This window comes from Pseudophryne corroboree, chromosome 6, assembly GCF_028390025.1.
Source record: "Pseudophryne corroboree isolate aPseCor3 chromosome 6, aPseCor3.hap2, whole genome shotgun sequence".
In the NCBI taxonomy this organism is placed as follows: Eukaryota; Metazoa; Chordata; class Amphibia; order Anura; family Myobatrachidae; genus Pseudophryne; species Pseudophryne corroboree.
In genome coordinates this window covers 553,493,181-553,506,436 of record NC_086449.1, presented here as the reverse complement: position 1 = coordinate 553,506,436, position 13,256 = coordinate 553,493,181, and the positions used below count along the sequence as shown (strand labels likewise).

Below are 13,256 nucleotides of genomic sequence, written 5' to 3'. Positions count from 1 at the left end.
TAGTGTTAGATTCAGTAGCTCCATAAAGGGTTAAGCTATATTGATTTCCCTAGAAGTTAACTAGATTATATGCATATTTTAAAGAATACTGGCCGGTATTTATATGTGATGTTGTGAAATTGTGTTTTAATTATATAAAAAGATGTCAAAGTAATTAGCGCTGTCTCACATTCTCTTTTTTCATTTATAAAGCAAGCCTGCCCTACTATATGCGAGAGGAAACACAGAGAGAGAAGTACACCAGCACACCCTGAGCTGCACTGACCCAGTGAGGCGGTCATCTCCCTAAAATACAGTAAACACACAACAATTTTAGTCCTAAATAGGATCAGGATAGTGTACACAAGTGTCTCTCACCCTTTGTTACAACCTGTACCAGATATCCAGCGTGGCTGAGGAGTCAGGAAGCGCTGTGTGTGCTGTTTATGGCTGCAGTAAGCAGAAGAAGGTGACAAAACGCCTCAGGTCTCGCTCTGAGGTAGCTCCACCCCCTCCAATGGCGCCGGAGTTAGATATATATATATATTATACTGGTAAAGTCTCCTCGTTAGCCTAAAACATCACACAAGTGCTAGTCAAGCCTTTTGTGCCAGTTCTACACAGGGGATCTTAGTGGGACCCCCCCCGGAGGGTCCTGTACGCCGCGCCCGTGGTCAGCCGCACTTTGAACTGGGGGGTCCCCCTATCAAGGGCCCCCAGTTTGTACTCACCACCGATGTCATCTTCAGGCTTCGTCAGGGGTGTGCAGCGTACTGCGGCTGTGACAGCTGAACAACAACCCCTCAGGACGGTGGTCCTGCAGCGGGGAAGCGGCTCTGCACCTCGTAAGGCCGGTGACCGTCTCCTCCCCTAACTCCCACGGTGCAGGTATGCTGTTGCCAAGACAGCATACCAAAAATAATAAAAGTTTAAAAGGAAATGAAGAAAAAACTCTGGAGCTGCAGAGTGTGCATCCTCACCTGAGGGCCCTTTTTTCTAAACTGCCTGTGGGAGGGGGCATAGAGGGGAGGAGCCAGCACACCCAGTTGAAGAAATTTAAAGTGCACTGGCTCCTTTGGACCCCGTCTATACCCCATCGTACTAGTTTTCCCCAATATCCCTAATGGATGCTAGAGAAAAATACAAAACAATACAGCACACAGTAATTCAAATACAGGAGAAAAGAAGTTGAATGTTAACTGAAGGTTAAGTTACAGACACACAGATTTGAATTTATTTATCCAGTGTAATGGCCCCCATACATCAGAGATGTATTGGAGTAATGGCCCAATCCCCTGATGGCTGGGTCGGGGGATGGAGAATATTATACATGTTTAAAAATCCAGATCCCAACCGTTTACGGTCAGGATGGTGGAATCTGGTATTTTTAACATGTTTAATTTCCCCGATCCACCAACGAATCTATGATCATCAGAAGGTCCGGGAATCAGGGCATCACAAGTCCTGATGTATGGAGGCCTTAAGAGACATGAGTAACTAGCAGTTTACCACTGCAATGATAGGCGTGTCTGGATCATTGCAGGGGCGGGCCGCGGTGGCTGCGTGACGTCACACGCAGCCGCTGCGACCCGGGACACGGCGGGTAGCCGCCTGCTAGCACGCAGGAGCTTCGCTGGCTGGGAGCTACTCAGCGGGTGCAAAAGCACTGCCGCTGTATGATGCTTTTGCACGCTAGCGGGGGAGGGTGCCTGACATGCAGGGCGGGTTAGCCCTGTACCCACATGTCAGAGAAACTGATCGTAGATGTGCTAAATTTAGTACATCTACGATCTTGTCTGAATTATGCCCCATATTACTTGTTAATCACCCCCCCCCCCCCCCCCGAATAAATAAATAAAATGACCCCTACTACTTAATACATGTTACAAACAGCTCCAAGATGCCCTAGAGTATATCGCAAGGGGTTGAAATACTGTAGGTTTTCAGGATCTTTGCCCTAGGTTGTCGGTCTGCCATGTCCTAGCTTCCAGACTGCAAGCCTGCTATTCATTAGTCACCAGACTAAAGAACCAATTTGGGGCCTAATTTGTGCTCTATGTTGGGTACACATTAGGACGACGGATCCGTCAACTTATGCGACAATTGGTAAGTTCATACACTCTTACCAATTGTCGGACTGATGTGTCATGCCTGACATCACAACTGGACAGGCATCTACATGTGGCCGCCCAGCTGTGATGTCAGTCACCTGCTGCCTCTGCAGCAAGTGTACAGGCGGTCAGCTGACGCAGATATCTGCAGATATAGCAGCCATCAGCTGTACTGCACAGCCGACATGATATGTCTGAATAACGTTGTTCACAGACATATCGCTGGTACACACCCACTGATGCACCCACGATATTTCAGCCATTCAACTGAACAGTCGATATATCAGCTAGTGTGTACCCATGTGCAAGTTGTCATCTACCACTGTACAGACGTATACCTAACCTTGCATCTAGAAGCAGGGAGAGAGCAGCAAGAAGGCCACACCAGCAGGCGTTGATCATCTCCTCCCAAACCGTTCTACCAACTGAAAGGAAGAAACAGAAAATACATCATAAAATAAGATTTTAGCAATAAACATTTATAGCAAAAATGTATCTAAAACATTCTATACTTATAAAAAGAAAACCAAAACCGCTAAATGCTTCTGAACCTTTATTCTACCAAATTCCTTCCATCTCCAAATACACAAAATTCCACAACCAAAGCCATCGTCCTCTGTAAATACACGTGTCTTGGCAGAAATCTAGGTACACTAGGAAAAATCAAAGATGGGGGATCTAAAGTTGGATAAGCATTCTGAAAATTACCTCCAATCAATTGTAATTTTTAATGCATTAAGTCTTATTTTCTGAATATAAAACTACATTTTTTTATCGAAGTTAATATTACATATGCACACCTTTAGGGGTATATTCAATTAAAGTTGGATACATTCCGACAGGACCTATTCAATTAACGGCCAAACCCGACTGTCGGATTTGACCGTATCCCGTCCTATTGCTGCTGTCAGTGATGGCCGGGGAGCACTGCGGGAGAGAGGAGCCTGGCATGGGGGATGTACAGTGCCAGCCGGGGAGCGATGCGGGAAAGAGTAGCCTGGCAGATGGGACGCCCAGTGCCAGCCGGTGAGCGCTGCGGGAGAGAGGAGCCTGGCCAGGGGGACGACCTGCTATAGAGGTAACTATGCCCTGCTGCGCCTATCCCCGCTCCCCCGTCCCATCTCTTCAATCTGACTTTTTTAAAGTTGGATTGAGATTGTCAGAAATGGGGCCAAAAGTTGGCGAATTTGGCCCTGTTCCTAACAGAAGCACGCAGATCGGCGGCTATTCCGCCGATCCACGTGCTTTCCGACAAGTTGAAATGACCGACTTGTCGGAAAAAAAATAAGATTTTACTTACCGATAAATCTATTTCTCGTAGTCCGTAGTGGATGCTGGGGACTCCGTCAGGACCATGGGGATTAGCGGCTCCGCAGGAGACAGGGCACAAAACTAAAGCTTTAGGATCAGGTGGTGTGTACTGGCTCCTCCCCCTATGACCCTCCTCCAAGCCTCAGTTAGGATACTGTGCCCGGACGAGCGTACACAATAAGGAAGGATATTGAATCCCGGGTAAGACTCATACCAGCCACACCAATCACACCGTATAACTTGTGATCTGAACCCAGTTAACAGTATGACAAATGTAGGAGCCTCTGAACAGACGGCTCACAACAATAACAACCCGATTTTTTTGTAACAACAACTATGTACAAGTATTGCAGACAATCCGCACTTGGGATGGGCGCCCAGCATCCACTACGGACTATGAGAAATAGATTTATCGGTAAGTAAAATCTTATTTTCTCTGACGTCCTAAGTGGATGCTGGGGACTCCGTCAGGACCATGGGGATTATACCAAAGCTCCCAAACGGGCGGGAGAGTGCGGATGACTCTGCAGCACCGAGTGAGAGAACTCCAGGTCCTCCTCAGCCAGGGTGTGCCCCTGACCAAGTAGCAGCTCGGCAAAGTTGTAAAGCCGAGACCCCTCGGGCAGTCGCCCAAGATGAGCCCACCTTCCTTGTGGAATGGGCATTTATATATTTTGGCTGTGGCAGTCCTGCCACAGAATGTGCAAGCTGAATTGTACTACACATTCAACTAGCAATCGTCTGCTTAGAAGCAAGAGCACCCAGTTTTTTGGGTGCATACAGGATAACAGCAAGTCAGTTTTCCTGACTCCAGCCGTCCTGGAAATCTATATTTTCAGGGCCCTGACAACATCTAGCAACTTGGAGTCCTCCAAGTCTCTAGTAGCCGCAGGTACCACAATAAGCTGGTTCAGATGAAACGCTGACACCAACTTAGGGAGAAACTGGGGACGAGTCCGCAGCTCTGCCCTGTCCGAATGGACAATCAGATATGGGCTTTTGTGAGACAAAGCCGCCAATTCTGACACTCGCCTGGCCGAGGCCAGGGCCAACATCATGGTCACTTTCCATGTGAGATATTTCAAATCCACAGATTTGAGTGGTTTAAACCAACGTGATTTGAGGAATCCCAGGACTACGTTGAGATCCCACAGTGCCACTGGAGGCACAAAAGGGGGTTGTATATGCAGTACTCCCTTGTCAAATTTCTGGACTTCAGGAACTGAAGCCAATTCTTTCTGGAAGAAAATCGACAGGGCCGAAATTTGAACCTTAATGGACCCCAATTTGAGGCCCATAGACACTCCTGTTTGCAGGAAATGCAGGAATCGACCGAGTTGAAATTTCTTCGTGGGGCCTTCCTGGCCTCACACCACGCAACATATTTTCGCCACATGTGGTGATAATGTTGTGCGGTCACCTCCTTCCTGGCTTTGACCAGGGTAGGAATGACCTCTTCCGGAATGCCTTTTTCCCTTAGGATCCGGCGTTCAACCGCCATGCCGTCAAACGCAGCCGCGGTAAGTCTTGGAACAGACATGGTACTTGCTGAAACAAGTCCCTTCTTATCGGCAGAGGCCCTGAGTCCTCTGTGAGCATCTCTTGAAGTTCCGGGTACCAAGTCCTTCTTGGCCCATCCGGAGCCACGAGTATAGGGGGTAATTCCAAGTTGATCGCAGCAGGATTTTTGATAGCAATTGGGAAAAACCATGTGCACTGCAGGGGAGGCAGATATAACATGTGCAGAGAGAGTTAGATTTGGGTGGGGTGTGTTCAATCTGCAATCTAATTTGCAGTGTGAAAATAAAGCAGCCAGTATTTAACCTGCACAGAAACAAAATAACCCACCCAAATCTAACTCTCTCTGCAAATGTTACATCTGCCTCCCCTGCAGTGCACATGGTTTTGCCCAATTGCTAAAAAAAATCCTGCTGCGATCAACTTGGAATTACCCCCATAGTTCTTACTCCTCTACGTCTTATAATTCTCAGTACCTTTGGTATGAGAAACAGAGGAGGGAACACATACACCGACTGGTACACCCCTGGTGTTACCAGAACGTCCACAGCTATTGCCTGAGGGTCTCTTGACCTGGCGCAATACCTGTCCAGTTTTTTGTTCAGGCGGGACGCCATCATGTCCACCTTTGGTCTTTCCCAACGGTGCACAATCATGTGGAAAAAACTTCTCGATGAAGTCCCCACTCTCCCGGGTGGAGGTCGAGCTGAGGAAGTCTGCTTCCCAGTTGTCCACTCCCGGAATGAAAACTGCTGACAGTGCTATCACATGATTTTCCGCCCAGCGAAGAATCCTTGCAGTTTCTGCCATTGTCCTCCTGCTTCTTGTGCCGCCCTGTCTGTTTACGTGGGCGACTGCCGTGATGTTGTCCCACTGGATCAATACCGGCTGACCTTGAAGCAGAGGTCTTGCTAAGCGTAGAGTATTGTAAATTGCTCTTAGCTCCAGTATATTTATGCGGAGAGAAGTCCCCAGACTTGATCACACTCCCTGGAAATTTTTTCCCTGTGTGACTGCTCCCCAGCCTTTCAAGCTGGAATCCGTGGTCACCAGGACCCAGTCCTGAATGCATAACTGTGGCCCTTTAGTAGATGAGCACTCTGCAGCCACCACAGAAGAGACACCCTTGTCCTTGGAGACAGGGTTATCCGCTGATGCATCTGAAGATGCGATCCGGACCATTTGTCCAGCAGATCCCACTGAAAAGTTCTTGCGTGAAATCTGCCGAATGGAATCGCTTCGTAAGAAGCCACCATTTTTCCCAGGACCCTTGTGCAATGATGCACTGACACTTTTCCTGGTTTTTGGAGGTTCCTGACTAGCTCGGATAACTCCCTGGCTTTCTCCTCCGGGAGAAACACCTTTTTCTGGACTGTGTCCAGAATCATCCCTAGGGACAGCAGACGTGTCGTCGGAGACAGCTGCGATTTTGGAATATTTAGAATCCACCCGTGCTGTCGTAGAACTACTTGAGATAGTGCTACTCAGACCTCCAACTGTTCTCTGGACCTTGCCCTTATCAGGAGATCGTCCAAGTAAGGGATAATTAAGACGCCTTTTCTTCGAAGAAGAATCATCATTTCGGCCATTACCTTGGTAAAGACCCGGGGTGCCGTGGACAATCCAAACGGCAGCGTCTGAAACTGATAGTGACAGTTTTGTACCACGAACCTGAGGTACCCTTTGTGAGAAGGGCAAATTTGGACATGGAGGTAAGCATCCTTGATGTCCAGGGACACCATATAGTCCCCCTCTTCCTGGTTCGCTATCACTGCTCTGAGTGACTCCATTTAGAATAGGTCTCACCGAGCCGTCTGGCTTCAGTACCACAATATAGTGTGGAATAATACCCCTTTACTTGTTGTAGGAGGGGTACTTTGATTATCACCTGCTGGGAATACAGCTTGTGAATTGTTTCCAATACTGCCTCCCTGTCGGAGGTAGACGTTGGTAAAGCAAACTTCAGGAACTTGCGAGGGGGAGACGTCTCGAATTTCCAATCTGTACCCCTGGGATACTACTTGTAGGATCCAGGGGTCCACTTGCGAGTGAGCCCACTGCGTGCTGAAACTCTTGAGACGACCCCCCACCGCACCTGTTTGTACGGCCCCAGCGTCATGCTGAGGACTTGGCAGAAGCGGTGGAAGGCTTCTGTTCCTGGGAATGGGCTGCCTGCTGCAGTCTTCTTCCCTTACCTCTATCCCTGGGCAGATATTATGGGGACGAAAGGACTGAGGCTGAAAAGACTATGTCTTTTTCTGCTGAGATGTGACTTGGGGTAAAAAAGGTGGATTTTCTAGCTGTTGCCGTGGCCACCAGGTCCGATGGACCGACCCCAAATAACTCCTCCCCTTTATACGGCAATACTTCCATGTGCCGTTTGGAATCTGCATCACCTGACCACTGTCGTGTCCATAAACATCGTCTGGCAGATATGGACATCGCACTTACTCTTGATGCCATAGTTTCGCATATATAGAAATGCATCTTTTAAATGCTCTATAGTCAATAAAATACTGTCCCTGTCAAGGGTATCAATATTTCCAGTCAGGGAATCCGACCAAGCCACCCCAGCGCTGCCCATCCAGGCTGAGGCGATCGCTGGTCGCAGTATAACACCAGTATGTGTGTATATACTTTTTAGGATATTTTCCAACCTCCTATCAGTTGGCTCCTTGAGGGCGTCCGTATCTGGAGACGGTAACGCCACTTGTTTTTATAAGCGTGTGAGCGCCTTATCCACCCTAAGGTGTGTTTCCCAACGCGCCATAACTTCTGGCGGGAAAGGGTATACCGCCAATAATTTTCTATCGGGGGAAACCCACGCATCATCACACACTTCATTTAATTTATCTGATTCAGGAAAAACCACATGTAGTTTTTTTTTACACTCCACATAATACCCTTTTTTGTGGTACTTGTAGTATCAGAAATATGTAACATCTCATTCATTGCCCTTAACAAGTAACGTGTGGCCCTAAAGGAAAATACGTTTGTTTCTTCACCGTCGACACTGGAGTCAGTGTCTGTGTCGACCGACTGAGGTAAAAAGGACGTTTTAACGCCCCTGACGGTGTTTTTGACGCCTGGACAGGTACTAATTGGTTTGCCGGCCGTCTCATGTCGTCAACCGACCTTGCCGCGTGTTGACATTATCACGTAATTCCTTAAATAAGCCATCCATTCCGGTGTCGACTCCCTAGAGAGTGACATCACCATTACCGGCAATTGCTCCGCCTCCTCACCAACATCGTCCTCATACATGTCGACACACAAGTACCGACACACAGCACACACACAGGGAATGCTCTGATAGAGGACAGGACCCCACTAGCCCTTTGGGGAGACAGAGGGAGAGTTTGCCAGCACACACCAAAAACGCTATATTATACAGGGACAACCTTTATGTAAGTGTTTTTCCCTTATAGCATTTTAATATATATATACATAATCGCCAAATAAGTGCCCCCCCTCTCTGTTTTAACCCTGTTTCTGTAGTGCAGTGCAGGGGAGAGCCTGGGAGCCTTCCCACCAGCATTTCTGTGAGGGAAAATGGCGCTGTGTGCTGAGGAGAATAGGCCCCGCCCCCTTTTCGGCGGGCTTCTTCTCCCGTTTTTCTGAGACCTGGCAGGGGTTAAATACATCCATATAGCCTCCAGGGGCTATATGTGATGTATTTTTAGCCAGAATAAGGTATTATACATTGCTGCCCAGGGCGCCCCCAGCAACGCCCTGCACCCTCCGTGACCGTTGGTGTGAAGTGTGTGACAACAATGGCGCACAGCTGCAGTGCTGTGCGCTACCTTCATGAAGACTGAAAAGCCTTCTGCCGCCGGTTTCTGGACCTTCAATCTTCAGCATCTGCAAGGGGGGTCGGCGGCGCGGCTCCGGGACGAACCCCAGGGTGAGACCTGTGTTCCGACTCCCTCTGGAGCTAATGGTGTCCAGTAGCCTAAGAAGCCAATCCATCCTGCACGCAGGTGAGTTGAACTTCTCTCCCCTAAGTCCCTCGATGCAGTGAGCCTGTTGCCAGCAGGACTCACTGAAAATAAGAAACCTAAAAACTTTTTCTAAGCAGCTCCTTAAGAGAGCCAACTAGATTGCACCCTGCTCGGACGGGCACAAAAACCTAACTGAGGCTTGGAGGAGGATCATAGGGGGAGGAGCCAGTACACACCACCTGATCCTAAAGCTTTAGTTTTGTGCCCTGTCTCCTGCGGAGCCGCTAATCCCCATGGTCCTGACGGAGTCCCCAGCATCCACTTAGGACGTCAGAGAAATGGGGTATACGGAATAGGTCAAAACCCCTTCTGACCTAAAAAAGTCGAAAACTGACGTCTTTCCGCCAAGAAATTGAATATACCCCTTAGTATTTAATTTATTCCAAAGATGCCACATCATGACCAGTTTATTTAACAAAACAATGCAAAACTGAAATGTGTTATAAGCAACAACCAAACAAATATAATCTTTCATGAGAAAGATGAATACGGAAAGCAGATGTCTGATTATTGGGCTGCAGAATATTTGTTTGTACCATGTTAAAAAATAAACCTATGAAGTAGGTTATGAACTCACCTAACTTATTAAAAATATATACAAATACATGAAACACAAATAAAGATGGGGTTGTGTTATGACAAAGTATTATATATGACCTGGTTCTTCCTCGGGCTGATCAGACACAGTTCTGAGGTCTTTCGGATCACTGCTTTGTGACAGAGGTTCCTCTGCTGATATCTGTGAATCTGTTTCAGCCTGTCCGATCTCTCCTTCAATCATTGTAGTTATACCCCGCACGAGATCTAATAGGCAGTGAAAGGCTACAGACATAGCATAGCCCTCTGGGATGGTAGGAGGCTCCACCTTATCAAGCATTTCAAGACTATAAAAAGAAATACTGTATGTAACAAATGATGCACAACAAACCAATATGAATATTAGGCTGGGTACACACGGTAAGATTTTGGATATGTTAAGAAATTCCCTGAGCTCCTGAACAAACGAAACAGTGCATACACACGGTAAGATATAGCATAAGATTTAGAACAATAGATTTAGCATAAGATATGGCCTCTCACTTTATTTGCATAATGGGCAAGGCTTAAGGGTGAGGTGGGCAGAATTTTAGGGTGCACTGAGTGACTGTGATGATGCAAATCGGATGCAATATCATACGTTACATACACACGGTACGATATGCACCAGATAGTGTACTATCTATCCAAAATTAATCTGCATGTTCATCTGACATCGAGCATCGGATACAATCCGCGGGAGTGCGCACTACACTATATCACATACAATATAATGCGTACACACGGTGCAATATATATTGCACTCTAGCCAGATAGTGTGCAATATAGTGCAAAAAAAATTAAAAAATTGCACTGTGATTTTGGCTTAGATTTTTTTTTTTAAATTGTGTATTCTTTATTGAAAAGTCCAATACAGTAAAAGAAAAAAAATATATGATTTTAATTACCTACCATTAGATCCTTTTCTCATTGTCCATAAGGGATATTGGGGAGACTTAGTACGATGGGGTACAGATGGGGTCCAAAGGAGCCGGTGCACTTTAAACTTCTTCAACTGGGTGTGCTGGCTCCTACCCTCTATGCCCCCTACCACAGGCAGTTATAGGTAAAACCGGAGAAATTACATACTTGAGAAAAGGAACATAACAACAATGGCCCTCATTCCGAGTTGTTCGCTCGCTAGCTGCTTTTAGCAGCATTGCAAACGCTAGGCCGCCGCCCTCTGGGAGTGTATCTTATCTTAGCAGAATAGCGAACGAAAGATTAGCAGAACTGCTACTAAATAATTCCCTGCCGTTTCTGAGTAGCTCCAGACCTACTCCTAGACTGCGATCACCTCTGTCCGTCTAGTTCCTGGTTTGACGTCACAAACACGCCCTGCGTTCGGCCAGCCACTCCCCCGTTTCTCCAGCCACTCCTGCGTTTTTACCTGGCACGCCTGCGTTTTTTAGCACACTCCCTGAAAACGGCCAGTTACCACCCAGAAACACCCACTTCCTGTCAATCACACTACGATCACTCGAGCGATGAAAAAACGTCGCTCGAGCTTGTGTAAATCTACAAAGATTTGTGTGAAAGTACTTAGGGCATGCGCGCTGCGTACCATGCGCATTTTTGCAGTTTTTCCCCTTGATCGCTGCACTGCAGCGAGCGAACAACTCGGAATGACCACCAATGAGTGGTGAGATTTACACACCAGCACGCCACTAACATAAAAACGACCAGCAACAAAACAGCAACAGCTGAACAGGTAACCAAATAAAGAGAACCTGCAGAAAAGTCAACGCACTGAGGCAGGCGTCCAATATCCCTTATGGACTACGAGAAAAGAATTTACCGGTAAGTAATTAAAATCTCTAGCATCCATAAGGGATATTGGGGAGACTTGGGTGGTCATTCCGAGTTGATTGCAGCCAGCAACTTTTTTGCTGCTGCTGCGATCAACTAGTACACGCCTATGGGGGAGTGTATTTTAGCTTAGCAGGGCTGCGATCGCTTGTGCAGCCCTGCTAAGCGTAAAAAAATTCAAGCAGAACAAGACCAGACCTATAGCTACTTACCCTGTGCGACGATCTCTGCGATGCTGGCGCCGGCTTTGAGGTCAGACATCCACCCTCTGTTCTCCTGGACACGCCTGCGTTTTCCTTACCACTCCCCGAAAACGGCAGGCAATGTTCCGGATCCGCCCAGGAACGCCTTCTTCTTGTCAATCTTCTTGCGGTGGGCTCTGCGACCGCTTTCTTCATAGGACGCAACGTAACCCGGCGACCCGGCGCCAGGCAACATCGCACACGCGCATTGCGGCCGACACGCATGCGCATTCCAGACCCGTTCGCACTGCAGCGATAAACCGCTGCGTGCGAACGGGTCAGAATGACCCCCTGAGTACGATGGGAACGTCCCAAAGCTTCCAGAACGGGCGGGATTGTGCGGAGACTTCTGCAGCACCGCCTGCCCAAACTGGAAATCCTCTTTGGCCAGGGTATCAAACCCGTAGAACTTTACAAAAGTGTTCTTCCCTGACGAGGTAGCAGCTCGGCATAGTTGCAAGGACGAGACTCTACGGGCAGCTGCCCAGGAAGAGCCGATCTTGTAGAGTGGGCCTTGAGAGACTTAGGAACAGGTAAAGCCACAGACACATAGGCCTGTTGGATAGTAAGTCTAAGCCAACGAGCATTGGACTGCTTTGAAGCAGTGCAACCCTTCTTCTGCGCATCATATAGCACGAACAAGGAATCCGTCTTTCTGATCTCCTGAGGAGCAGAAGTGCCAGAACTTGACGGAACCACAATAGGTTGATTTAAGTGGAACGCAGAGACAACCTTCGACAGGAACTGCTGCCTAGTCCTGAGCTCTGCTCTGTCCTCATAAAAAAACCAAGTAAGGGCTTTTACACGACAAGGCCCCCAATTCCGAGACACGCCCAGCAGAGGCCAGGGCCAATAACATCACCGTCTTCCACGTGAGGTACTTGTCTTCTATCGTCATCAGAGTTTCAAACCAGGAGGACTGCAGAAATTCCAACACTACGTTCAAATCCCAGGGTGCCGTGGGCGGCACAAAAGGAGGTTGAATTTGAAGTACCCCTTGCAAGAAGGTCTGAACTTCTGGCAACACTGCCAATTTCTTCTGGAAGAAAATTGAGAGAACTGAAATATGGACCTTAACTGAACCCCGACATAAGCCCTTATCCACACCAGCCTGCAGGAAACGGAGGAAACATTCCAAGTGGAACTCCGCAGGCAGGTATGTGCGTTCCTCACACCAAGAGACATATATCCTCCAGATATGATGATAGTGTTTTGACGTCACAGGTTTCCTGGCCAGAACCATGGTATCAATAACCTTTTTGGAAAGGCCCTTGTGAGCTAGGATGTTCCGCTCAACCTCCATGCCGTCAAACGAAGCCGCAGTAAGTCCGGGTAGACAAACGGTCCTTGTTGAAGAAGATCTCTTCTCAATGGCAGAGGCCAAGGGTCTTCGACGGACATGTCCAGAAGATCCGCGTACAATGCCCTCCGGGGCAATCAGAATTGCCTAGACTCCTTGATTACTGATTCGCTTGAGCACCCTTGAGAGCAATGGAATAGGAGGAAAACAGGTAGACTAGCCGGTAAGGCCAAGGCCACGTCAGTACATCTACTGCCCTCGCCTGAGGGTCCCTGGTTCGTGAGCAACACCAACGAAGCTTCTTGTTGAATCGAGAAGCCATCATGTCTATTTCTGGGCAACCCCACAGGTCGATGATCTGCTGAAATACCTGATGGTGAAGCCCCTACTCTCCCAGGTGGAGATCGTG

General features: G+C 47.9%; 1 protein-coding gene across 3 annotated transcripts in view; it reads right to left on the bottom strand.

The window, feature by feature from the left end:
- MON2 (MON2 homolog, regulator of endosome-to-Golgi trafficking) overlaps positions 1–13,256 on the bottom strand; it is a 257,814-nt gene that overhangs the window by 150,493 nt on the left and 94,065 nt on the right. For all 3 annotated transcript variants that reach the window (XM_063927724.1, XM_063927725.1, XM_063927726.1), the window contains 2 exons: positions 9,578–9,804; positions 2,434–2,515 (listed from right to left, as the gene is read on the bottom strand). In XM_063927724.1, coding sequence (XP_063783794.1) covers positions 2,434–2,515; positions 9,578–9,804 — 309 coding nt within the window. The remainder of the gene's footprint in view (positions 1–2,433; positions 2,516–9,577; positions 9,805–13,256) is intronic.